Source organism: Argopecten irradians, chromosome 16 (assembly GCF_041381155.1).
Source record: "Argopecten irradians isolate NY chromosome 16, Ai_NY, whole genome shotgun sequence".
Taxonomy (NCBI): domain Eukaryota; kingdom Metazoa; phylum Mollusca; class Bivalvia; order Pectinida; family Pectinidae; genus Argopecten; species Argopecten irradians.
The window spans coordinates 20,119,665-20,147,429 of record NC_091149.1 but is presented as its reverse complement, the minus strand read 5'-3'; the positions used below and the strand labels follow the sequence as shown (position 1 = coordinate 20,147,429).

The 27,765-nt window shown below is 36.9% G+C and overlaps 1 protein-coding gene across 1 annotated transcript in view; it reads left to right on the top strand.

Moving 5' to 3' along the window:
* LOC138310073 (prolow-density lipoprotein receptor-related protein 1-like) overlaps nt 1-27,765 on the top strand; it is a 47,560-nt gene that overhangs the window by 13,090 nt on the left and 6,705 nt on the right. The window contains exons 10-33 of the mRNA XM_069251216.1: nt 1,212-1,315; nt 1,649-1,774; nt 2,925-3,044; nt 3,345-3,593; nt 4,051-4,167; nt 4,624-4,743; nt 5,518-5,631; nt 6,840-6,956; nt 7,480-7,593; nt 8,233-8,370; nt 9,176-9,301; nt 10,658-10,801; nt 17,727-17,815; nt 18,549-18,773; nt 19,324-19,505; nt 19,882-20,102; nt 20,652-20,843; nt 21,347-21,566; nt 21,915-22,016; nt 23,896-24,000; nt 25,011-25,186; nt 25,885-26,040; nt 26,783-26,903; nt 27,428-27,553. Of these exons, the coding sequence (XP_069107317.1) occupies nt 1,212-1,315; nt 1,649-1,774; nt 2,925-3,044; nt 3,345-3,593; nt 4,051-4,167; nt 4,624-4,743; nt 5,518-5,631; nt 6,840-6,956; nt 7,480-7,593; nt 8,233-8,370; nt 9,176-9,301; nt 10,658-10,801; nt 17,727-17,815; nt 18,549-18,773; nt 19,324-19,505; nt 19,882-20,102; nt 20,652-20,843; nt 21,347-21,566; nt 21,915-22,016; nt 23,896-24,000; nt 25,011-25,186; nt 25,885-26,040; nt 26,783-26,903; nt 27,428-27,553 (3,504 nt within the window). The remainder of the gene's footprint in view (nt 1-1,211; nt 1,316-1,648; nt 1,775-2,924; nt 3,045-3,344; nt 3,594-4,050; nt 4,168-4,623; nt 4,744-5,517; nt 5,632-6,839; nt 6,957-7,479; nt 7,594-8,232; nt 8,371-9,175; nt 9,302-10,657; nt 10,802-17,726; nt 17,816-18,548; nt 18,774-19,323; nt 19,506-19,881; nt 20,103-20,651; nt 20,844-21,346; nt 21,567-21,914; nt 22,017-23,895; nt 24,001-25,010; nt 25,187-25,884; nt 26,041-26,782; nt 26,904-27,427; nt 27,554-27,765) is intronic.

Below are 27,765 nucleotides of genomic sequence, written 5' to 3'. Positions count from 1 at the left end.
GCATTAACTGTGTGGCTAACTGTACAGGTAAGTTTGTAATTAGACTAGAATGTCACACGCATTAACTGTGTGGCTAACTGTACCAGGTAAGTTTGTAATTAGACTGTAATGTCACACGGCATTAACTGTGTGGCTAACTGTACCAGGTAAGTTTGTAATTAGACTAGAATGTCACACGGCATTAACTGTGTGGCTAACTGTACGAGGTAAGTTTGTAATTAGACTAGAATGTCACACAGCATTAACTGTGTGGCTAACTGTACTAGGTAAGTTTGTAATTAGACTAGAATGTCACACGGCGTTAACTGTGTGGCTAACTGTACTAGGTAAGTTTTGTAATTAGAATGTCACACAGCATTAACTGTGTGGCTAACTGTACTAGGTAAGTTTGTAATTAGACTGTAATGTCACAGGTAGGTAATATGTGTAAAGGAGTTGTCATTTACGACATTCAATTCATCAATTTGAAGTTTTTTTTTTGATGTTTAATTATAAGGTAGATGAAGTTGTTATACATATGTAATATTATGATATATGTAGCTGTTATAGGTTTGTAATATTATATGATATATGTAGCTGTTATACATATGTAATTATATGATAGATGAAGTTGTTATACATATGTAATTATAAGATAAATGAAGTCATACGTATGTAATCATAGATAAATGAAGTCATATACGTATGTAATTATATGATAGATGAAGTTGTTATACATATGTAATGATATGATAGATGAAGTTATATGTAATGATATGATAATGAAGTATTATCATAATCATAAGATAAATGAAGTTATTATACGTATATAATTATATGATAGATGAAGTTATTATATGTACGTAATTATATGATAGATGAATGAAGTTATGGTACGTATGTAATTATAAGATAAATGAAGTTATTACACGTATGTAATTATATGATAGATGAAGTTATAATTTTTAATATAATATAATTACCTTTCAATAATTTTTATTTTCATAAATCACTCTAATATAAGTATACAGATTGAATGTATTTTTCTAATTTTCAGAGCGGCTATGAATAGCAAAAGCTATTTACATATCTTCCGAGGAGCGCTAACGAGTTCCGCGGGATATGTAGATAGCTTCTGCTATTCATAGCCGCTATAAAAATTAGAAAAATACATTCAATCCCTATTTACTTATATATTAGAAGATGAAGTTATTATACGTATATAATTCCAGTGCCCAGTTCCTGTGTGTGTCCAGCTCTAAGTGTATCCCATTCTGGTGGAAGTGTGATGGTCAGTGGGATTGTGACAATGGATCGGACGAACCAAACACCTGTCGTACGTCTAATTAAGTCATATATGTTCATTACAGAGAAGCACCTGTAATACGTCTAATTAAGTCATATATGTTCATTACAGAGAAGCACCTGTCATACGTCTAATTAAGTCATAAGTCATATAGTTCATTACAGAGAAGCACCTGTCGTACGTCTAATTAAATCATATATGACATAAATTCCTAGTACAACGTGAGATTTTCATTACTGAGAAAATGTTGCATTTTGGTTTTAATTCTTCGATAATTATGTTTCATTGTAACTTTAAACAACAGCATCCATATTGATAAAATTTCTTGATATTGGTTTTAAACTGTTTACTTTGGTTTTACAGTGCCCTATAACTGCAGTCATCCAGGCTTGTATCGGTGTGAAAATTCATCTACAGAGTGTATCCCACCGTCGGACATCTGTAATGGAGTCCGACAGTGTTCTGATGGCTCAGACGAAAAAGCATGTGGTACGTATTGTTTCGAGATTGTAGTTCTTATTTACAGGATACATGACTTAAAGTCACACTATACGTAACTAGCAGAAAGAAGTCAAGTTAGATTGACCCTGATATTGTTAGTATTTGTAGATATAGTTGAAATTAAGTTATATCAAAGAATATTTATAATGGTTTCTTAATAATCCTGGTACAGCAGTTGTTGAAAGTCGATACTTGTAAACATATGCCTTTATTTTAAACTGGTCACCATAGAATACAATTATTGCCGAACAGCAGTTGCAAAGTTCATGACTTGTTCTCAGGAAGAGTTCGGAAAGACGTTACAGTTACAGTGTTACATGGTGTTCTTGCCAATGACATTACAATGTCAGCTATTCTTGGAAAATGGGAGCAACATAGCGATGTTCACTATTTATTTGATATTTTAAAAGTTTCCAAATCATTATAGCTTATCTTGATCTCAATTCAGTTATGCCTCTGCATGATTTACAACAAGATTTTTTTTCCCAAATTCTTCTAAATCCAGAAAAAAAATAAACAAATATGGACTTACAGTTCTGTCACGATATTGACCAGTATGGTTTTGTGGAAACCTTTTACCCGGTAATAGTTTAGGTCATTCTGGAATAATTATGAAGACTGATTAGTTTAAGATGTAGTTTTGCAGGATTTTTAGATCAAAATGTTTTGCTGAAGGTAAAGTGCGCCACAAAAAAAAAAAAAAAAAATTGAAGAAAAAAAAACAAACAAAAACTGGAAGGATTTCTGAAATATCTATGCAAGTAAATAAATATTATTGACCAGAGATAATTTTACAATGTATTAGCAAACAGTTGTTTGCAAAAATCAACCATTTTGTCTAAAAAAAAAATGGTTATTTCAAAACAAAAAAGGGGGATGACAAAAAAACAAAAAACTGGCCAATTTAAATTGCTTCAGAGAGAAGGGAGGTCACTCTAAACATTAAAAGTAACTGTGAGATTGGAACTCTAGTGGTACACTTTACGTTAAAGGACAATTTGATTTTGTTTATGCCACAATACGAAATTGGGAGCAGGGCATATATCTATTACCCATATCTATTACCCATAGATCTATTACCCATAGAGATATACCCATGTCCTGTAAGCATTTCTAGTTTATCATGTTTTTGTTACAGAAAAGTTCCATTGTCTAGCTGGCTATAGGAAATGTCCCGGAGAAGATGTATGTATTGAGGAGAAGAAATTCTGTGATGGAAACATCGACTGTACAAACAAGCAGGACGAATATAACTGTAGTAAGTCATCATATTGTGTCCTAGACAGATGATCAAATTTAGTACCTAAATTTAGTAGTTCTTTCTTGGGATGAAATTAAAAAAAATTAAGTTGCTAATTTGTTTGAGAATCTTAATTGTATGAATCCATTTTAGCAATCAGTTCTTTTGAATGTAGGCTCTGATTTATTCAGATTTATCTCCCATCATAGGTTTAGTTAATCAGTCTGAGAGGAATATCCCTGTCAAGGTGCAGTTTTTGCAGGATCCAGTTTCTGCAAGTCCTAAGGATTGATCTTATTAGAGTTATCTCCCTTTCAGCCTACAGTTCCTGCGAGTCTAACCAGTTCCAATGTAACAATCACCGTTGTATTCCCTACGTTTGGCGATGCGATACAGACAATGACTGCGGGGATGGTTCAGACGAGCCACAGGATTGCCGTAACATGACGTGCATGGACGGATACATCAAGTGTGACACGGGGCGTTGTATTCCGTCGGACTGGCAGTGTGACGGCGATGTCGACTGTGGACCGGAGGATCACTCGGACGAGGACAATGCGAGATGTAGTAAGTTATTGTCTTAGATACAGTTATAGAGAATATCCTAATCTAGGCTGTGACAGTAAGTTTCTTAAACTGGAATACTAGAATCTGTCACTACTTTTGAGGAGGGGAATGACTACAAACACAGAATACAAGGTTCATGTTACTAGGACATGTCAGTATTTGTCACAAAGCCAAAACAATAGAGCTAACTTTTATATGTCTGTAGAAAAAAAAATACAAGAAAAATGTTCATAATTTCCAATTTTTTAAAAAATCTTCTGGAGGTAACTCTTAATAACTACTTTTGATACAAAGTTTTGAAAAAATGCAACTCATAGAGTGATGCTGTAATTTTTATTTCTTCAACTCTCTATAGAAGTATGAAATTAGTAATTGAAGATACTAATTGGTTTTAAATGTGATTGAGATCATATTAATTGTCAGTTTTTAAATTGAAATTATTAATTTTTATTTAAAGCTCAAACGACCTGTGACCCGACTTACTTCCAGTGTGACAATAAACATTGTATCCCCTCCCGTTGGAAATGTGACTTCGACAACGACTGCCGCGATGGGTCCGATGAGAAAAACTGTTGTAAGTATCTGCATTTTGATCAGGCATGTGTGGTCAAACTATCTATCGCTGTGAAACTGCTGGTGTGTACAGATTCATAGACAAAGGAATATCAGTATCCATGCTGTGATTCCTAAGATGAAAATTTTTAGTGTTTTCTCCAGAAATGTAGAAAATTATGGGATTCCTTATGTGTGCTTGTTGCCATTAATCTAGAACCTGTCCATGCAGAAAGGAATCATAACCGGTACTGTTATTGATATGTGTCCAGCTATAGATAGACATAAAATACTAGCTCCTGCTTCTTGAAACAAAAGTGCACTTAACGTAACGTATTTCTTCTTAGAAAACTATGTGAAAAATGTGCACTTGAGTCAGTTTTTGACTTAAGTTGGTTTTGCTAAATTGGGCCTAAAAGTGTTTTGAATTCAAATATTAGTCTTTAAATATTAAGCAAGATTTTCTCTGTATCCCCAGCTCACCGACAGTGTTCTGACCAGGAATTTACCTGTAATAACAACAAGTGTATACCGAAGAGCTGGAAGTGTAACGGAGAAGTGAACTGTGAGGATGGAAGTGATGAGCGCGACTGTTCAGGTAAAAAAAAAAAAAAAAAATTGTCAACAGGCAAAAACATAAACATAACAGGTTTTAATTGTAATAATTACAGTAAAAAAACTTGTCAAGGGGCATAAAACATAAACATAGCAGGTTTTAATTGTTAAGTAACGATAAAAAAAATTGTCAACAGCCAAAATATACACATAGCAAGTTTTAATAGCAAATTGTAACAGTTGACTTCTAGATTTGTGCTGGAAGAAATTTCCTTTTAGCTAAGTTTATAAAGCAGCAAATAAGTAGTCAATAAAAAATTTAACATCAGCTAATCATGTGTATAACAGACAGAGGGACAGAGAAGATTACACAGGAGAGATTGTGTTGTAATTTAATTGGCTGTGTGTAACACCAAGTAGTGATCTTATTAAGCAGGTGGTCTGTATACAGGTGGTTAGGAAGACATGTTTATGCTGTAAATGTCGGCACTTATCATTTACTGTACATGATTATGTCCTTCATAATCAGGTTTTTATATAACATGTAGTCTGTTTTTGCATATTACAGAGTTAGCTCCCTTGAGGGTAGATATCGATTGTAAACACATCACGTCACAATCAATACTTACCCACAAGGGTAGATAACTCTGTAATATGCAAATACAGAATACTCTGTAAAGAGTCCTTTCAGTAGATTTATCTTTCATAACACATATTATGTATCAATGATAAAGAGGACCTTTATGGATAAGTATCCCGATATAAAGCTTTCAAATAGACAAGGGAGATAACTCTGAATAAATCCTATGTGTTACAGGTTTTGCCTGTGACGATTCGGAGTTTAAGTGTGCGGGGATCTGTGTCCCCAAGAAGTGGCTCTGTGATGAAGACATTGACTGCCCAGACGGTTCCGACGAACGTAACTGTAGCGGTATGTATCGTACGATTTCTTCATGATGATATGTTTTATGGCTAGAGAAGTTACATATTAATTAATCCGATGCTGTGTAAGACGATGGTTACTGTATAAACATGAAATGTTAATTGTTCAGAGCTTCATATAATCCCCTAGATATAATATTTGACTAGTTAGCCAATGGAGCAATTATGATGATAATATTATGTAATACAAAATGTGTTTTTATATTCGTAATTTCACAGTAACCATGAAAACAAAACCAAAGTTTTAACACAATTAACATTTCATTTTCTACAATATTTCATTGTAAAACATCATTGATATACGTTTTATAACCATGGTAAGTCTGTAAATCAGGACAGACTTTTGTTTTGAAATACAGACATCTTTTTCGTTAATCTCTTGTCATGAAATTTGGGGCAGGCATGTTTGTTCTTTCTCATCTTGTTCCGTTCTGTCCCTCTTTGATATTCAGTCATTATAACTTGGTAACATTTTGGTGAGATTACAGTCTTGAGGTCAAAAGTCAATAAGGTGATTTTTTTTTTCTTTGATTGGCAATTTTTTTTTTTTTTTTTTTTTTTTTAATATTATGAAAAGGAAATGATTTATATATTTCGTCCAGCTGTTTCCTTGATAGTACTGATATTCATAATTGAGGATGAAAATTAACTGATGATAATTGATTTCCCCAGTACTGATATTCATAATTGAGGATGAAAATTAACTGTTGATAATTGATTTCCCCAGTACTGATATTCATAATTGAGGATGAAAATTAACTGATATTCATAATTGAGGATGAAAATTAACTGATGATAATTGATTTCCCCAGTACTGATATTCATAATTGAGGATGAAAATTAACTGATGATAATTGATTTCCCCAGTACTGATATTCATAATTGAGGATGAAAATTAAATGATGATAATTGATTTCCCCAGTACTGATATTCATAATTGAGGATGAAAATTAAATGATGATAATTGATTTCCCCAGTACTGATATTCATAATTGAGGATGAAAATTAACTGATGATAATTGATTTCCCCAGTACTGATATTCATAATTGAGGATGAAAATTAACTGATGATAATTGATTTCCCCAGTACTGATATTCATAATTGAGGATGAAAATTAACTGATGATAATTGATTTCCCCAGTACTGATATTCATAATTGAGGATGAAAATTAACTGATGATAATTGATTTCCCCAGATTCCTGTCAAGATAATAAATTCTTGTGTAAGAACAAGGAATGTATACCAGAGTTATGGCGATGTGACGGTGACAATGATTGCGGAGACAACTCCGACGAGGAAACTGATATGTGTAGTAAGTTGTTATTCTATTGATCAAAATACAATTACCTTATTCCACCCAATAAGCACACAGGGCATTTAAAAATTAAAAAAAATTAAAAGATGCTAAAAAGACTAAATTATTGCAAATTCTTAAAGTTTTGTGTAATTTTTTTGTTTGTTGTCTTTATTTATGCTTGGGCAATAAAAATTTAGGCGTCAAAAAGGGGGGAGGGGTGTTTATAGGGACATGGATGCTTATTGGGTTGAATGCAGTATTTGTTGAAGTATTAATTCCATGTATTGTATTGTTATTCAATAACTGATCATAATTTGATTATCTGGTAAACAATAAATATTTCAAACATTTTAGCACATGTTTCTCGCCTTCTAGCTGAGCTTGTTTGACTGCAAGTACTTTTTATATCAACTTTAATAGTATTAAGTACCAGTTATATAAAAATGTAAATTACAGTATTCATAATGTTTAGGAAAATGTATTTAATGTTTTCAAATAATGATAGTCAAAGAAATATATATAATATTTATTATTGTAGTCAATCATCAATGTCCGCTGGGCCGTTTCCGTTGTAAGAATCATATCTGTCTGTCTGTATCTAAACGCTGTGATGGGATAGACCAATGTGGGGACTACACTGATGAAGAGCATTGTAAGTATAATATAGCAAACAAATGAAGTGGAGAGTCAATTATAGCAAACAAATAAAGTGGAGAGTCAATTATAGCAAACAAATAAAGTGGAGAGTCAATTATAGCAAACAAATAAAGTGGAGAGTCAATTATAGCAAACCAAGAAATTTAGTGTAGAGTCAATTTTAACAAAAGTTTGACGTCTCATCATTGTCTAGCTTATGTGAGCTATCTTTTCCCTACCCCTGTAAAAGACAGATTTATCCTTTCCTGGAAACCGCAGGATAACCCTGTCAAGTATGGGAGAAAAATATTTCTCCCAATATATACTGATTTCTCTGTTAATCCCAGGGGTATAACAGAATATATATGGCCCAACTTTTTGAACAAGAAAATTGGATTAACAATTCTTTGGATCAATAATGTTAAGCATAACCAATGTTATATATTCAGATTTTATTCTGTTATATATATTGTTTTGTAACAATGAAAGTGACTAATTTAATTTTGTAACATTGAAAATGATTTGCTAGTTATTTGTTTCGAATGGAATTGATTAATTTAATATTTTTGTAACAATGGCAACGATTGGCTTATTTTTTGTAACAATGAAAATGATTGGCTTATTTTTTTGTAACAAATTCACCGATTGGTTACAGGTTACTATGACACCATTTGTCATGGGAGGAGTTTCAGATGTACTAAGAATGACAAGTGTATCCCAATCCATCAGGTATGTGACGGACAGAACAACTGTCTGGATCATACAGACGAGGATGCAAGCCTCTGTAGACCTGGTACGTCAATTGTTCTCTTTAATATTTTATATATGCTGTATTCCACCCAATTGTCTGATTGCTAGGTAGTATATTTCCATGTCCCATGCTCGGAAAAGCATGTGTTTCCATTCAGTGTCGGGGCAAACGTCATAGCATATGCAAAGTAAAATGTAAAGTCAAATGCGTTACCCTAGTGGTTTGATTGACGGGTGACCCCATCTCTATAAAGAGCCCTTCCCCCTTTTTGAGGCCTCAATATTACTGACCTAAAATTCAAATCAAACTGGGTCTACTGGGTTTCTTTATTGACTTCTCGCTAATTAATTAATGGTTTACTTTGTGCAATAATTTTATGAAAGGGTAGTTTAAATTTAGTTCTATTTAGCACCCCCTTATGTTTATATTTTCAGTGCTTTGACATTTATGAGGTAGAATACAGTATTTAAACTAATAGTAGATTCCAAGGAATGTTCTGTATAAATGTGGGTACTTTCAATGATATTTTGTGATTTTGCAGGGCCAAATTTTACTACAGAAACATAACTTACATTTTAATTAAAAAAAGGAGAAAAAAGGAAAACCCTTTTATGAGGTTCATCAATATCATCTGATTTTTTTAACCGTTTGCTGGACTACTTTTAAATTAAAAACATTTTATTTGTTTACTTTAAAGTAATGTTTTATTATATTTTATCACTGAAGAGGATTTAGATGCACAATACCTAATAGGCCCTTAAACATTGCATTAATTAATCTTTACTGAAATGAACAAACCATAATACTATGACACAGAAGACAATATATGAATGTTATAACGTTTTAGAAAACCTGCAGCCTGTGTGTGGTAGTAACATCTGTCACCAAACCTGTGTCAACATCACGGGGGTCGGATACAAGTGTGGCTGTAAGAGAGGCTACAAACTTAACGACGACTGGTTCTCCTGTTCAGGTATGTCCCTATAGACTACAAACTTAACGACGACTGGTTCTCCTGTTCAGGTATGTCCCTATAGACTATAAACTTAATTACGACTGGTTCTCCTGTTCAGGTATGTCCCTATAGACTATAAACTTAACGACGACTGGTTCTCCTGTTCAGGTATGTCCCTATAGACTACAAACTTAACGATGACTGGTTCTCCTGTTCAGGTATGTCCCTATAGACTATAAACTTAACGATGACTGGTTCACCTGTTCAGGTATGTCCCTATAGACTACAAACTTAACGACGACTGGTTCTCCTGTTCAGGTGTGTCCCTATAGACTACAAACTTAACAACGACTGGTTCTCTTGTTCAGGTATGTCCCTATAGACTACAAAACTTAACGACGACTGGTTCTCCTGTTCAGGTATGTCCCTATAGACTATAAACTTAATTACGACTGGTTCTCCTGTTCAGGTATGTCCCTATAGACTATAAACTTAACGATGACTGGTTCTCCTGTTCAGGTATGTCCCTATAGACTACAAACTTAACGATGACTGGTTCTCCTGTTCAGGTATGTCCCTATAGACTATAAACTTAACGATGACTGGTTCACCTGTTCAGGTATGTCCCTATAGACTACAAACTTAACGACGACTGGTTCTCCTGTTCAGGTGTGTCCCTATAGACTACAAACTTAACAACGACTGGTTCTCTTGTTCAGGTATGTCCCTATAGACTATAAACTTAACGATGACTGGTTCACCTGTTCAGGTATGTCCCTATAGACTACAAACTTAACGACGACTGGTTCTCCTGTTCAGGTGTGTCCCTATAGACTACAAACTTAACAACGACTGGTTCTCTTGTTCAGGTATGTCCCTATAGACTACAAAACTTAACGACGACTGGTTCTCTTGTTCAGGTATGTCCCTATAGACTACAAACTTAACAACGACTGGTTCTCCTGTTCAGGTAGATCAATAAAATAATCCTTGTGAGGGTGATCTCTTCAGAACAAGTGCATTAGTGACACATATATATATGTGATACAGTTATTGACTTCATATATGTCTGGATATTTATGTAATACGGTTATTGACCTTTCATGTCTGGATATTTATGTAATACGGATATTGACCTCACATGTCTGGATATTTATGTAATACGGTTATTGACCTTTCATGTCTGGATATTTATGTAATACGGTTATTGACCTCACATGTCTGGATATTTATGTAATACGGTTATTGGCCTCATATGTCTGGATATTTGTATGATACAGTTATTGACCTCACACATCTGTATATTTATATAATACAGTTATTGACCTCATATATCTGTATTCTTATGTAATACCATTATTAACCTCTATTTAGTTGTGGACCTGTGTAAGCAGTGGGGTACCTGTTCCCAGAACTGTGAACATGACAGTAACAATCCCACGACCAACTGTTCCTGTGATGATGGTTACACAATGTGGACAGACAATGTATCACATCGTCCTTCATGTCACGCTATAGGTAAGTCAGGGACGACCTACAAATATCACATCATCCTTCATATCAAGCTATAGGTAAGTCAGGGATGACCTACAAGTATCACATCGTCCTTCATGTCAGGCTATAGGTAAGTCAGGGATGACCTACAAGTATCACATCGTCCTTCATGTCACGCTATAGGTAAGTCAGGGATGACCTACAAGTATCACATCGTCCTTCATGTCACGCTATAAGTAAGTCAGGGACGACCTACAAGTATCACATCGTCCTTCATGTCACGCTATAGGTAAGTCAGGGATGACCTACAAGTATCACATCGTCCTTCATGTCACGCTATAGGTAAGTCAGGGACGACCTACAAGTATCACATCGTCCTTCATGTCATGTGATAGGTAAGTCAGGGACGACCTACAAGTATCACATCATCCTTCATGTCACACTATAGGTAAGTCAGGGACGACCTACAAGTATCACATCATCCTTCATGTCATGTGATAGGTAAGTCAGGGACGACTACAAGTATCACATCGTCCTTCATATCACACTATGATAGGTAAGTCAGGGACGACCTACAAGTATCACATCATCCTTCATGTCACACTATAGGTAAGTCAGGGACGTACACATCACTAACAAGTATCAGACATACATCACTTCTTCATTCACACTATAGGTAAGTCAGGGACGACCTACAAGTATCACATCATCCTTCATATCACACTATATAGGTAAGTCAGGGACGACCTACAAGTATCACATCATCCTTCATGTCATGCTATAGGTAAGTCAGGGACGACCTACAAGTATCACATCATCCTTCATGTCACGCTATAGGTAAGTCAGGGATGACCTACAAGTATCACATCATCCTTCATGTCACGCTATAGGTAAGTCAGGGACGACCTACAAGTATCACATCATCCTTCATGTCACACAATAGGTAAGTCAGGGACAACCTACAAGTATCACATCATCCTTCATGTCAGGCTATAGGTAAGTCAGGGACGACCTACAAGTATCACATCATCCTTCATGTCACGCTATAGGTAAGTCAGGGACGACCTACAAGTATCACATCATCCTTCATGTCACGCTATAGGTAAGTCAGGGATGACCTACAAGTATCACATCATCCTTCATGTCACGCTATAGGTAAGTCAGGGATGACCTACAAGTATCACATCATCCTTCATGTCACGCTATAGGTAAGTCAGGGATGACCTACAAGTATCACATCATCCTTCATGTCACGCAATAGGTAAGTCAGGGATGACCTACAAGTATCACATCATCCTTCATGTCACGCTATAGGTAAGTCAGGGATGACCTACAAGTATCACATCATCCTTCATGTCAGGCTATAGGTAAGTCAGGGATGACCTACAAGTATCACATCATCCTTCATGTCAGGCTATAGGTAAGTCAGGGACGACCTACAAGTATCACATCATCCTTCATGTCACGCTATAGGTAAGTCAGGGACGACCTACAAGTATCACATCATCCTTCATGTCAGGCTATAGGTAAGTCAGGGATGACCTACAAGTATCACATCATCCTTCATGTCACGCATAGGTAAGTCAGGGAGACTGACACTACAAGTATCACATCATCCTTCATGTCACGCATAGGTAAGTCAGGGACGACCTACAAGTATCACATCATCCTTCATGTCACGCTATAGGTAAGTCAGGGATGACCTACAAGTATCACATCATCCTTCATGTCACGCAATAGGTAAGTCAGGGACGACCTACAAGTATCACATCATCCTTCATGTCAGGCTATAGGTAAGTCAGGGACGACCTACAAGTATCACATCATCCTTCATGTCACGCTATAGGTAAGTCAGGGATGACCTACAAGTATCACATCATCCTTCATGTCACGCTATAGGTAAGTCAGGGACGACCTACAAGTATCACATCATCCTTCATGTCACGCTATAGGTAAGTCAGGGACGACCTACAAGTATCACATCATCCTTCATGTCAGCTATAGGTAAGTCAGGGAGACCTACAAGTATCACATCATCCTTCATGTCACTATAGGTAAGTCAGGGACGACCTACAAGTATCACATCATCCTTCATGTCACACTATAGGTAAGTCAGGGATGACCTACAAGTATCACATCATCCTTCATGTCAGGCTATAGGTAAGTCAGGGGCGACCTACAAGTATCACATCATCCTTCATGTCATGTGATAGGTAAGTCAGGGACGACCTACAAGAATCACATCATCCTTCATGTCACGCTATAGGTAAGTCAGGGACGACCTACAAGTATCACATCATCCTTCATGTCACGCTATAGGTAAGTCAGGGACGACCTACAAGTATCACATCATCCTTCATGTCAGGCTATAGGTAAGTCAGGGATGACCTACAAGTATCACATCATCCTTCATGTCACACAATAGGTAAGTCAGGGACAACCTACAAGTATCACATCATCCTTCATGTCACACTATAGGTAAGTCAGGGACGACCTACAAGTATCACATCATCCTTCATGTCACGCTATAGGTAAGTCAGGGATGACCTACAAGTATCACATCATCCTTCATGTCACATTATAGTAAGTCAGGGACGACCTACAAGTATCACATCATCCTTCATGTCAACGTATAGGTAAGTCAGGGACGACCTACAAGTATCACATCATCCTTCATGTCACGCTATAGGTAAGTCAGGGACGACCTACAAGTATCACATCATCCTTCATGTCACACTATAGGTAAGTCAGGGACAACCTACAAGTATCACATCATCCTTCATGTCACACGATAGGTAAGTCAGGGACGACCTACAAGTATCACATCATCCTTCATGTCACACTATAGGTAAGTCAGGGACGACCTACAAGTATCACATCATCCTTCATGTCACACTATAGGTAAGTCAGGGATGACCTACAAGTATCACATCATCCTTCATGTCAGGCTATAGGTAAGTCAGGGACGACCTACAAGTATCACATCATCCTTCATGTCACACTGATAGGTAAGTCAGGGACGACCTACAAGTATCACATCATCCTTCATGTCACGCTATAGGTAAGTCAGGGACGACCTACAAGTATCACATCATCCTTCATGTCACGCTATAGGTAAGTCAGGGACGACCTACAAGTATCACATCATCCTTCATGTCATGCTATAGGTAAGTCAGGGACGACCTACAAGTATCACATCATCCTTCATGTCACGCTATAGGTAAGTCAGGGATGACCTACAAGTATCACATCATCCTTCATGTCACGCTATAGGTAAGTCAGGGACGACCTACAAGTATCACATCATCCTTCATGTCACGCTATAGGTAAGTCAGGGACGACCTACAAGTATCACATCATCCTTCATGTCACGCTATAGGTAAGTCAGGGACGACCTACAAGTATCACATCATCCTTCATGTCACACATAGGTAAGTCAGGGACGACCTACAAGTATCACATCATCCTTCATGTCACGCTATAGGTAAGTCAGGGATGACCTACAAGTATCACATCATCCTTCATATCACACTATAGGTAAGTCAGGGATGACCTACAAGTATCACATCATCCTTCATGTCACGCTATAGGTAAGTCAGGGACGACCTACAAGTATCACATCATCCTTCATGTCACGCTATAGGTAAGTCAGGGACGACCTACAAGTATCACATCATCCTTCATGTCACGCTATAGGTAAGTCAGGGACGACCTACAAGTATCACATCATCCTTCATGTCATGCTATAGGTAAGTCAGGGACGACCTACAAGTATCACATCATCCTTCATGTCATGCTATAGGTAAGTCAGGGACGACCTACAAGTATCACATCATCCTTCATGTCACGCTATAGGTAAGTCAGGGATGACCTACAAGAATCACATCATCCTTCATGTCACGCTATAGGTAAGTCAGGGATGACCTACAAGTATCACATCATCCTTCATGTCATGTGATAGGTAAGTCAGGGACGACCTACAAGAATCACATCATCCTTCATGTCATGCTATAGGTAAGTCAGGGACGACCTACAAGTATCACATCATCCTTCATATCACACGATAGTTAAGTCCGGGACAACCTACAAGTATCACATCATCCTTCATGTCACACTATAGGTAAGTCAGGGACGACCTACAAGTATCACATCATCCTTCATGTCACGCTATAGGTAAGTCAGGGACGACCTACAAGTATCACATCATCCTTCATGTCACCTATAGGTAAGTCAGGGACGACCTACAAGTATCACATCATCCTTCATGTCACGCTATAGGTAAGTCAGGGACGACCTACAAGTATCACATCATCCTTCATGTCACACTATAGGTAAGTCAGGGACGACCTACAAGTATCACATCATCCTTCATGTCACCTATAGGTAAGTCAGGGATGACCTACAAGTAATCACATCTCCTTCATGTCACACTATAGGTAAGTCAGGGACGACCTACAAGTATCACATCATCCTTCATGTCACGCTATAGGTAAGTCAGGGACGACCTACAAGTATCACATCATCCTTCATGTCACGCAATAGGTAAGTCAGGGACGACCTACAAGTATCACATCATCCTTCATGTCACGATATAGGTAAGTCAGGGATGACCTACAAGTATCACATCATCCTTCATGTCACGCGATAGGTAAGTCAGGGACGACCTACAAGTATCACATCATCCTTCATGTCACACTATAGGTAAGTCAGGGACGACCTACAAGTATCACATCATCCTTCATGTCAGGCTATAGGTAAGTCAGGGATGACCTACAAGTATCACATCGTCCTTCATGTCACGCTATAGGTAAGTCAGGGATGACCTACAAGTATCACATCATCCTTCATGTCACGCAATAGGTAAGTCCGGGACAACCTACAAGTATCACATCATCCTTCATATCACGCTATAGGTAAGTCAGGGACGACCTACAAGTATCACATCGTTCTTCATGTCACGCAATAGGTAAGTCAGGGACTATCTACAAGTATCACATCGTCCTTCATGTCACACTATAGGTAAGTCAGGGACGACCTACAAATATCACATCATCCTTCATGTCACGCTATAGGTAAGTCAGGGACGACCTACAAGTATCACATCGTTCTTCATGTCACGCAATAGGTAAGTCAGGGACGACCTACAAGTATCACATCATCCTTCATATCACACTATAGGTAAGTCAGGGACGACCTACAAGTATCACATCATCCTTCATGTCACACTATAGGTAAGTCAGGGACGACCTACAAGTATCACATCATCCTTCATGTCACGCTATAGGTAAGTCAGGGACGACCTACAAGTATCACATCATCCTTCATGTCACACTATAGGTAAGTCAGGGACGACCTACAAGTATCACATCGTTCTTCATGTCACGCAATAGGTAAGTCAGGGATGACCTACAAGTATCACATCGTCCTTCATGTCACGCTATAGGTAAGTCAGGGATGACCTACAAGTAACACATCATCCTTCATGTCACGCAATAGGTAAGTCAGGGACGACCTACAAGTATCACATCATCCTTCATGTCACACTATAGGTAAGTCAGGGACGACCTACAAGTATCACATCATCCTTCATGTCACGCTATAGGTAAGTCAGGGACGACCTACAAGTATCACATCGTTCTTCATGTCACGCAATAGGTAAGTCAGGGACGACCTACAAGTATCACATCATCCTTCATGTCACACTATAGGTAAGTCAGGGACGACCTACAAGTATCACATCATCCTTCATGTCACACTATAGGTAAGTCAGGGACGACCTACAAGTATCACATCATCCTTCATGTCACGCTATAGGTAAGTCAGGGACGACCTACAAGTATCACATCATCCTTCATGTCACGCTATAGGTAAGTCAGGGACGACCTACAAGTATCACATCATCCTTCATGTCACACTATAGGTAAGTCAGGGACGACCTACAAGTATCACATCATCCTTCATGTCACGCTATAGGTAAGTCAGGGATGACCTACAAGTATCACATCGTCCTTCATGTCACGCTATAGGTAAGTCAGGGATGACCTACAAGTAACACATCATCCTTCATGTCACGCAATAGGTAAGTCAGGGACGACCTACAAGTATCACATCATCCTTCATGTCACACTATAGGTAAGTCAGGGACGACCTACAAGTATCACATCGTCCTTCATGTCACGTGATAGGTAAGTCAGGGACAACCTACAAGTATCACATCGTCCTTCATGCCACGCTATAGGTAAGTCAGGGACGGCCTACAAGTATCACATCATCCTTCATGTCACACGATAGGTAAGTCAGGGATGACCTACAAGTATCACATCATCCTTCATGTCACGCAATAGGTAAGTCAGGGACGGCCTACAAGTATCACATCATCCTTCATGTCACACGATAGTTAAGTCAGGGGCGACCTAGCTACAAGTATCACATCGTTCTTCATGTCATGTGATAGGTAAGTCAGGGACAACCTACAAGTATCACATCATCCTTCATGACAACCTACAAGTATCACACCCTCCTTCATAACATGCGATAGGTAAGTCAGGGATGGCCTACAAGTATCACATCGTCCTTCATTACGACCTTCAAGTATCACACCCTCCTTCATAACACGCGATAGGTAAGTCAGGGATGACCTTCAATAAATTGCTGTTGTTGATGTCATTATTAATGTATACTTCTCTCTATATTTCTTGTATTAGATTTAACTTAGTGGGATTTATGAAAAACTTTTATTTATCTTGGAGCCTACATCAAGTCAAATGATAGACTTTATTTCGGAATTAAGGTATTGCATTTGTGTATTAAATTAAATGTGTTAAATGTTTCAGGGCTTTAGTCCCTAAGCTATAGTTTCAGAGTCCTCACTTTAACTTTGTCCATGTTTCAGGGCCTAAGCCCCAGCTGTAGTTTCAGATTCACGACTTTAAATTTGTCCATGTTTCAGGGCCTAAGCCCCAGCTACTGATTGCTCACGAGACTGAGTTGATCCAGTCAGACATTGGCTATGGTGGACAGCAGCAATCCCTGTTGTCAGTAAGTATGACAAAGGGAGGTAATCCAGATAGTTCAAGGGGTAGTACTCTAGATAGTTCAAGGGGAAGTACTCCAGATAGTTCAAGGGGAGATAATCCAGATAACTCATGGGGGAGTAATCCTGATATTTCAAGGGGAGGTAATCCAGATAGCCCATGAGGAAGTCATCCAGATATTTCAAGGGGGAAATTTGTAAAGGGGAGATAATCTGGATATTTTATTGCGAAGGAATACTGATATTTCAAGGGAAGATATCCTGATAGTTAAAGGAGGGAAGGTTCTGGTTTATTTTAAAAAGTTTAACCTTTAAATTATAAGTCAATTTTCCACTATTACATTAAGTTCTGTCTGATATACTTATCCATTTATGATTTTTTTTTCATTTCAAAATATGTGGAAATATATTTATGTTGTATTAACAATTGATCCAACAAAGGAAAGAATTTATATAGACTTTACGTGTTATTCAATCCTTTTGACTATCACATCTTGTAAATAAAATGTGTTGAAATGAAATGAAGATGTAATCGTATATAGTCTGTATGTAATACTGTTGTTATTTTAAAGACAGATAGTTTTGAATAGAAGTTTAGGGTCTGATTAGATGTATTACTGTGGTATCTGATGTTAAACCATATGTTCTTTATCATAGAGGGATACAGATAAGATTCTGTCTGTTGATATTGACATGACACAATCCGTCTGACATTTAATCATTTGTTCTTGTTCCCAGAGCGAGATGGATAAGATTCTGTCTATTGACGTTGACATGACACAGTCTGCCCAACGCCCGTCCAATCAGTGGACAGCATTTATCATCAGTCACGATAAAACACTCAAGAAAATGGCTATAAATGCCAACTGGGCTGGTGTCAACATGCCAAACAAGAAACACAAGTCAGGAAGTAGTCGGGTCCGCAGGAGCAGTATAGATCTCAAGGCTCAGCCCCCAGTCAAGGTAAGTGCAATGTAAAGATTGGGGCAGATCAGTCATTATGATTAAGAGATTAATAATATTATATATTACCACTTCATTTGAACTCAAGGTTATATTATCACCCAACTTATTATAACTTACAAAAATATAATTATGAATAATAAATTAAGAATGGAAAGACATGTTACTGCAAATTCATGGTTGTTTAAAAACCGAATGGTAGATGTGAAAATTCAAATCTCGTTCTTATAAAGAAGGATAATGCTGGAAAAGAAGGTAACTGGATGTATTACATGTACCTGTGATATGTGATGTTTCAACCTTTGAATTTTTTCATAGATTTTATCTACTAAAACTATCCAACCACACTTGTTCTTGGTGTAGAAATAGGTTGGTTTATTGAAGTCAGAGAAAGAAATATCTTTTGTTGTTTATTTGGTATGACCATTGTCATAAAGATTCATTCATTTCCGTTATCCCTACTTTTCTGCAAAATACAAAAAAAATAGTTTATATCAAGTTTAGAAGGGAAAATGTCATAGATTAATTATCCTTCTACTTGCATTTTCAGTTTGTTGATTTAGTAGCCGACCCCCAGGGTATAGCAGTTGACTGGGTCGGGAAACGGATTTACTGGACTGATGCTGGAACTCGTACCATAGAGATGACAGATTACGATGGTGCTCGTAAGATCACAGTGGTAAACTCCAGGCTGGATCAGCCATACTCTATCGCAGTGGCTCCAGGCGTGGGGTAGGTCAGATATGACGTGATGGGAATCAGTTCTATATGGCTGATATGGCAGACATCAATGTGACAATGAATCCAGATATATTTATATATATATATGTAAAGCTTTTCATAAAACATAGATGAATTGAAGAAAATTCAAGAAAAAATGACTCCCAAGACCTTCAGAATAGACTTTTTTTTTTTAAATCGGTTGATTGGATTAGTGTAAATTTCTAGACTCCATGTGCATGTACTGTGCCTCTCTCATAAGGATATGGGAGTATATATTCGTCTCTCAAACATTTTCAATTGTTAGTACATAATTGATTGATGTGTACATTAGAGGTGCAGAGTTTCAACATTATTCATAATTTGCCATGAAAAACATTCATTTCAGGAAGCTGTTTTGGACTGACAGAGGTTTTCCTCCAAAGATTGAGACTTCCAACCTAGATGGAAGTGGGCGTAAGGATCTAGTTAAAGACGACATAATCTGGCCCAACGGTCTGGCCATTGACCATGCCAATCATAGACTGTACTGGACAGACACAAAGAAACACACAATAGAAACTATTGGTCTCCATGGCGATGACCGTCAAGTTGTCAAGCAGTTCACAGGTAATGAAATCAAAATGTCATAAAAAAGGTCGGATTTGAAATACAACTATATGTCATTGACATTATATTAAATATGCTTTTTTTTTAGATAAGATTTAGTCTATCTTTGTGACTTGACAGATTTGAATTAACCCTTTCACCACTGTAGGCCATAATAGACTCATCCAGATCAATTCATGGTAGAGTCTACTAAAGTTACATAGGGGTGAAAGAGTTAAAGAACAGGAGTCTCACTCTAAGTTAAAAAAAAAATCCCAACTTTGGTGGTATACAGAGTTGGCAGTATAAGGGGAAGTGACTGTATGATGGTTAAGCAAGTGGTCGTATTAAAATGGTATAATCTCGGGCTTACATATTTGAGATAAGTGATTTCATGCTCCTTTCAAACATGGCAATTGATATTCTCTGAGAAGTTAAGAAATAGACTAGTGCAATGTGCTGCTATGAGAAACTAACTAAGCACTTAAAACTAAATCTGGTTTTCTTGTCATGTAAGTTACAGTTAAGGTAGTTTGGTATAACAATTTAACTGGTATTTTCCTGTTGCAGCAATTGAAGATCCTCCCTTCATGTTGGATGTTTTTGAAGACTACCTTTATGTTACCTTATACCGATCCCATTCCATTATACGTATACATAAGTTTGGCTCCAAATTCATGAACAGGACTGATGTTTTACTGGACAACATCACATTTATTGGAGATATTATCATCTTACAGCCTATCAAACAGAAAAACTCAAGTAAGTATGTCAAAGTAGGTCACCAGACTCATGGGTACTAAGGTCACATTGTGGGTCAAGAATTAAAAGTAGGTCGTGGTAACTCAGATTTTGATCATGAAATGTGATGTGCAGTACTTTCATTACTTTGATATTTACTATCGAGATGTGATGTGCAGTACTTTCAGAACTTTGATATCAGTTGTAGATGTGATGTGCAATATTTTCAGTACTTTGATATCTATTATTGAGATGTGTTGTACAGTACTTTCAGTACTTTGATATCTATCAGAGATGTGATATGCAGTACTTTCAGTACTTTGATATCTATCAGAGATGTGATATGCAGTACTTTCAGTACTTTGATATCTATCAGAGATGTGATGTGCAATACTTTCAGTAATTTGATATCCATGGGAGATGTGGTGTACAGTACTTTCAGTAACTTTATACATATCAGAGATGTGATGTTTAGTACTTTCAGTAATTTGATATCTTTTATTAAAATGTGATGTGTGTTTCAGTCGTGAATTACTGCGGATCCAATAGCACCCATGACGGACCCTGTCCAGCAGCCTTCTGTATCAACATGCCACAACAGACAGAAACCAAGTACAAGTGTATGTGTTCTAACGATGCTGTACTGGAGGACGAGAAATGTAGCTTTAAAAAGTCCTGTGAGGCAGGATACTGTAAAAACGGGGGCAGTTGTCATCTTCAGCCAAACGGGAAGTCAAAGTGCAGGTATGTATCATGATGAAGTGCATTGTCCCTAGCTTCAGGTAGCTATTTATTTATATCTTACCTTATATAGAATAATAAAAATTCAATGTCTACTTGTATTAAAGTTATTTTAAAATTTATATCTGCATTTTTACCAATTTACAAGTGAATAATGTTTTCATGTTTTTTTTGTACTTTTGTTGTTTTTTAATAAATTGCAAACTTTGTGAAGATAAAAGTAAATAATTGAGGATTATAGAGAAGGAACTATTTTAAGGAGTTATTCAAAACAATTTCCATTTGGTAAAAGCTATCATGATTATTTTGAATATATGTGGCACACCTGTAAACGAGATTTCTTACCTGTAGCTGTCCACCTGGTGTGACAGGAGATCGTTGTGACAAATGCGGTAGTTCCTTCTGTGAGAACGGAGGTCGTTGCTTGCCAACATCTTCCACACTCACCTGCAAGTAAGTCATCTCGAAAATGCTACAAACATTAATCTCCCACACTCTCCTACAAGTAAGTCACCTCCAAAGTGTTACAAATGTTAATCTCCCACACTCTCCTACAAGTAGGTCACCTCCAAAGTGTTACAAATGTAAATCTCCCATACTTTCCTACAAGTAAGTCACCTCCAAAGTGTTACAAATGTTAATCTCCCACACTCTCCTACAAGTAAGTCACCTCCAAAGTGTTACAAATGTTAATCTCCCACACTCTCCTACAAGTAGGTCACCTCCAAAGTGTTACAAATGTAAATCTCCCATACTTTCCTACAAGTAAGTCACCTCCAAAGTGTTACAAATGTTAATCTCCTCCACTTTCCTGCAAGTAAGTCACCTCCAAAGTGTTACAAATGTTAATCTCCCACACTCTCCTACAAGTAAGTCACCTCCAAAGTGTTACAAATGTTAATCTCCCACACTCTCCTACAAGTAAATCACCTCCAAAGTGTTACAAATGTTAATCTCCCATACAGTCCTACAAGTAAGTTTACTCCAAAGTGTTACAAATGTTAATCTCCCACACTCTCCTACAAATAGGTCACCTCCAAAGTGTTACAAATGTTAATCTCCCACACAGTCCTACAAGTAAGTCACCTCCAAAGTGTTACAAACATTAATCCCCTACAAATAAGTCACCTCCAAAGTGTTACAAATGTTAATCTCCCACACTCTCCTACAAGTAAGTCACCTCCAAAGTGTTACAAATGTTAATCTCCTACACTCTCCTACAAGTAAGTCACCTCCAAAGTGTTACAAATGTTAATCTCCCTACACTCTCCTACAAGTAAGTCACCTCCAAAGTGTTACAAATGTTAATCTCCCACACTCCCTACAAGTAGGTCACCTCCAAAGTGTTACAAATGTTAATCTCCTACACTCTCCTACAAGTAAGTCACCTCCAAAGTGTTACAAATGTTAATCTCCTACACTCTCCTACAAGTAAGTCACCTCCAAAGTGTTACAAATGTTAATCTCCCACACTTTCCTGCAAGTAAGTCACCTCCAAAGTGTTACAAATGTTAATCTCCTACACTCTCCTACAAGTAGGTCACCTCCAAAGTGTTACAAATGTTAATCTCCCACACTTTCCTGCAAGTAAATCACCTCCAAAGTGTTACAAATGTTAATCTCCCACGCTCTCCTGCAAGTAAGTCACCTCCAAAGTGTTACAAATGTTAATCTCCCACACTTTCCTGCAAGTAAGTCACCTCCAAAGTGTTACAAAAGTTAATCTCCTGCTCTCTCCTACAAAGAAGTCACCTCCAAAGTGTTACAAATGTTAATCTCCCACACAGTCCTACAAGTAAGTCACCTCCAAAGTGTTACAAATGTTAATCTCCCACACTCTCCTGCAAGTAGGTCACCTCAATTTTTCAAGGGCATATACATTATACAAAGATATCTTCCACAAAATCACAAAGTGACTGACATACACGATACCTTTCTGTTTGCATGAATAATTTTACTTTTGTATTACAAACTGTAAACCAAATCTTATTTTAACTTGTACAGCATTTCTTTAGCAGTATAATTTGGTGCAGTCATTGTCTTTTTTATAAGCATCATTATTCAATCATTATTAGTATTGTTTTAAATGTAATCTGCACGTCCATCATGAAAAACATTCATTATATCTCTTCCTTTTGAATGTTCATATGCACTTCATTTTCATGTTACAAAACTGGCTGCATGATTTCATTTTGAATGTTCTAACATTATCCATGGTAACTCCATGTCATTGATGTTTGTTGCTACTTGCTTTGCTTTCTGTAACTTCCATGGCAAAGTGTAGGCAGTATATGAGGTGTTTACTGTATAATCACGCGTCTTCTTGTTCCAGCTGTACTGCAGGATACTCCGGGCCCCGCTGTGGCGTGCATGTGTGTACTGACTATTGTGAAAACAATGGCCTCTGTTCAATGCAAAATGGGAATCCAAAATGCTCGTATGTATTTTGGAACAGTCTTCTGTTTAGAATCAAATATTGAAATAACAATTATAGAATTTTAATGTAATGATAAATATGATTTCTTAATGAATTCTCACAATTTTTAATAATGAGCTTTGAAATAAAAGATTATACAAAAAATTACTAGCTGTTTAGATTTAGGTGCTGGAGGTGGTGCAAATCCTTGCTTGGTCAAAATCTAAAATAAGTGTAACCATTCATATAATGGTCAAATCATTGCTTGGTCAAAATCTAAAATAAGTGTAACCATTCATGCATATAAGGTCAAATCCTTGCATGGTCAAAATCTATAATAAGAGTAACCATTCATGTTATAGCTAGTGTATATTTCATAATTTCAGGTCTTGGATGATTTAGATCAAAACATTTTAAGATTTAATGAAATATTTCTTATGTTATTTCAAGGAGAAGTTTAGAGACATCATTTTTGCTTGCATGTTTAGACAATTCAGAATCCAGCTTATTTTTTGGTCTAATTAAATCATAAGCATGTGCCACATTGTTTGTTCACTCTCATATTTTCAATTATTTTTTAACAACATCATCACATTTTGCAAAAGTCATTGTTATATCTGTAGTTTGCTTTGTATCATAACAGAAGAAAAAATATTTGATTCAAGGTTTCCCAGAATACAAGTAGTGGTGATAAACATTTTTCCTCTTTTTTTTTTTTTTTTTTTTTGAAAATATTTTTTGCCTTTGATTATACCAGAAGAGTAAATTGTCTGTGTTTCCAACTTCATGACATTTTTCAGCTTTTGTCATTTGTTGCGTGTTCAATCATCAATTATCAAAGTCGAAATTATTACAATTCAATGAATGCATATGTAAATTATAAAACAGAACAACAGAATTCTGGTGCCATAAAAAGGTTCAAATCCTATGTTATTGTCCACCTACGGAAATTGCTTCAATCGTGTGTCATTCAGCAAAAGTGAAGTTACAATGCTGAAGAATATTCGTTGACAGAAGAACTTCTGTTACAGGTGTCTGCATGGTTTTAAAGGCCTGCGATGTGAACAGTGTACTGAGGACAGCTGTGAAAATGGAGGCACATGCCAAATACAGGCTGGCCAGATATCTTGTATATGTCCCGAAGGGTTCAGTGGTAACAAATGTGAAACAGAAGCAAGCTCATGTCCGAACTACTGCAAGAATGGAGGTAAGTGATCATTTAAAGCGACGTAAGTCATATAAAGGGACATAACTCCCTCTGATGGACATAATTATTATTTGAAAGGACACAGGGTGAAATTCTTCTGCACTCTGGAGGTATTAATTCTTTGCAGAGTTTCACCAAACAGCACAAGCTTGACTTTTGGATTGTGAGGACAGCATACCATTATGACTTCATGACATTTAGCATTTTCAAAGCACTTATGTTTGAGTTTTATTGTTGTCAGGTCAAGGTATGCATCTTTTCATATTTAATGTAAATGTACTTATTGTAGCAATAGTTTTATTTTAGTAGTTTTTGCATTGTGTTTGAAGCAATAATTCATGTACAACGCTGAATTTTGTGCGTGGGTAAATTTTGTAAAAGGTATTTCCGGTATTGACCTATCATATGGCTGTAATTTATACTCCTGTAATACATCATAGTTTTCAGTTTTCTGCATTTGCACTAAAATTAAACACCTTAAAATAGGTACGTTTATAGTAATTGATACTCCTTTGGACTGTCAGGACCACACTATGCCTCGTCTTGGTTACAAACTGTTCAACTTTGGATAATAATAGGATAATATGAATCAGAATTTACCTCACCAATGTTTCCCATCCCCCCACCCCCGAATTAACCTAAACTTGTTATTAATAAAACACCACAGATTTACAAAACTCTTCATTCTTTCCAACAAGGGACATGTGATCCAAACACCAACGCAGTAGATGAGAAGAATTCTGGGAAGAGCCTACCGGTATGTACCTGTACATCTGACTGGCAGGGACCACAGTGTGATCAACCTGCCTCGGAATGTGGTGGCTACTGTCAGCATGGTGGCACCTGTACAATGGGTAAGATCCCACGTTACTTCCTGTCTTTTAAGCAGCTTTTTGAAAGCATTAAGTTTGGTCTTTAACTACAAATGCAGAATCATTCATTTAAAACACTAACTTTGTACGTAGACTAACAATGGAAAGATCTCGGACGAGTTTGAAATTCAGCTTAATTTGACGGTAACTTACAGAGTTATTGCCCTTTGCACTAGGAATTATTATTGGACCTTGTAAACATGATAACTTTAATAAATATGAACTGGGCTTATTGAAACTTTATTTAGACATTGGAAAGATCTCAAACAATTTTGAAAACTTGACTGTTACTTATGGAGTTAATGTCCTTTGCAATAATAATTATTGAACATTGTGAACACGATAACTTGAGTAAATATGCACGGAGCATAATGGAACTTGTTATGTAGACTTCTATTGGAAAGATTTTGGACAAGTTCGAAAATTGGCTTGAATCGACTGTAAGTTAATTATGGAGTTATTGCCCTTTGCAATAATAATAATTGAACTATGTGAACTCAATAACGTGAGTAAATATGCTCCAACATAAATGAAACTTTGTATGTAGACCTATTAGATCTATGTTCCTGTTTCATTAACAAACGACATCAGTTGGCTAGTAAATGACATAACTAATTTGTATCAAATATCAGGTGACCGTGGGCCTCTTGATATGATAAGTTCTACTGATAAAATAAACTGGTACTGCTAAGCTGAGGTTTTCATTCTTTGTTGTATATTACAGACCAGGATAAGCCGGTCTGTAACTGTAGCCAGGTGTACGGAGGAGATACGTGTGAGACCTGTCGGTGTGTACAAGGACAGGGCAACTGTGAAACTCTGACCAGTGGCCAGAATGTCTGTGTGTAAGTAGATCAACCTGTATTGGCGGAAGATTCGCTGAAATAAAAGCCGGTAGACTGGTGATACACAGATTCAATCTGATAAGCTGGAACGGCTTGAATAAAAGAGAATCCTCTTTTATCTGGGATTGTTCAACAAGCAAAAACAGTATTGCTAAAAAAAGAACTATTATCCTTGATGTTGGATTCTATCTCGTCTCTTTGGTTGCATGACCAGTTAATATGTAAACAGTAGCATTGAGTTTTATAACTCTAACATATATACATTTCCAGTTATTGATATTGATTTATCAGGTGCCGAAATAGTTTTATTAGTATCTGCACATGGAAAATGACTTCAGTACATACAATATAATGATTGTTTAAAAGAAACAATCTCAACAGGAGGCTGGTGTTTTTGAGATTTTTTTGTTGTGTATAGCAGAAATTGAATTTCACAGTAACGTAAATGATTAAATCTGTACCGTTCCTAAGAAAGATATTTTAACTTCACTGTCTACATTTGTCATGTGACTGGTGATTGACAGATGTGACAAGAAATGGAGGGGACCCTTGTGTGAGGAGAGTATCTGTGACACTGACTGTTTCCATGGCGGCCATTGTCAGGACTGTTACCTAGACGACAACCAGGTGGCCGCCTGTAACATCTGTGTGTAAGTATAGATGCACATAACTTAAGTTTTGCAAATAGTATTGGATACCATGGTTACCTGAAATAAAGTAACTATTTTTTTAGTTACTATGGTAATCATTGTATACCATGGTTACCTGAAATAAGGTAACTAACTTTTTAGTTACTATGGTAACCTTTGTATACCATGGATACCTGAAATAATGTAACTACTTTTTAAGTTACCATGTTTCC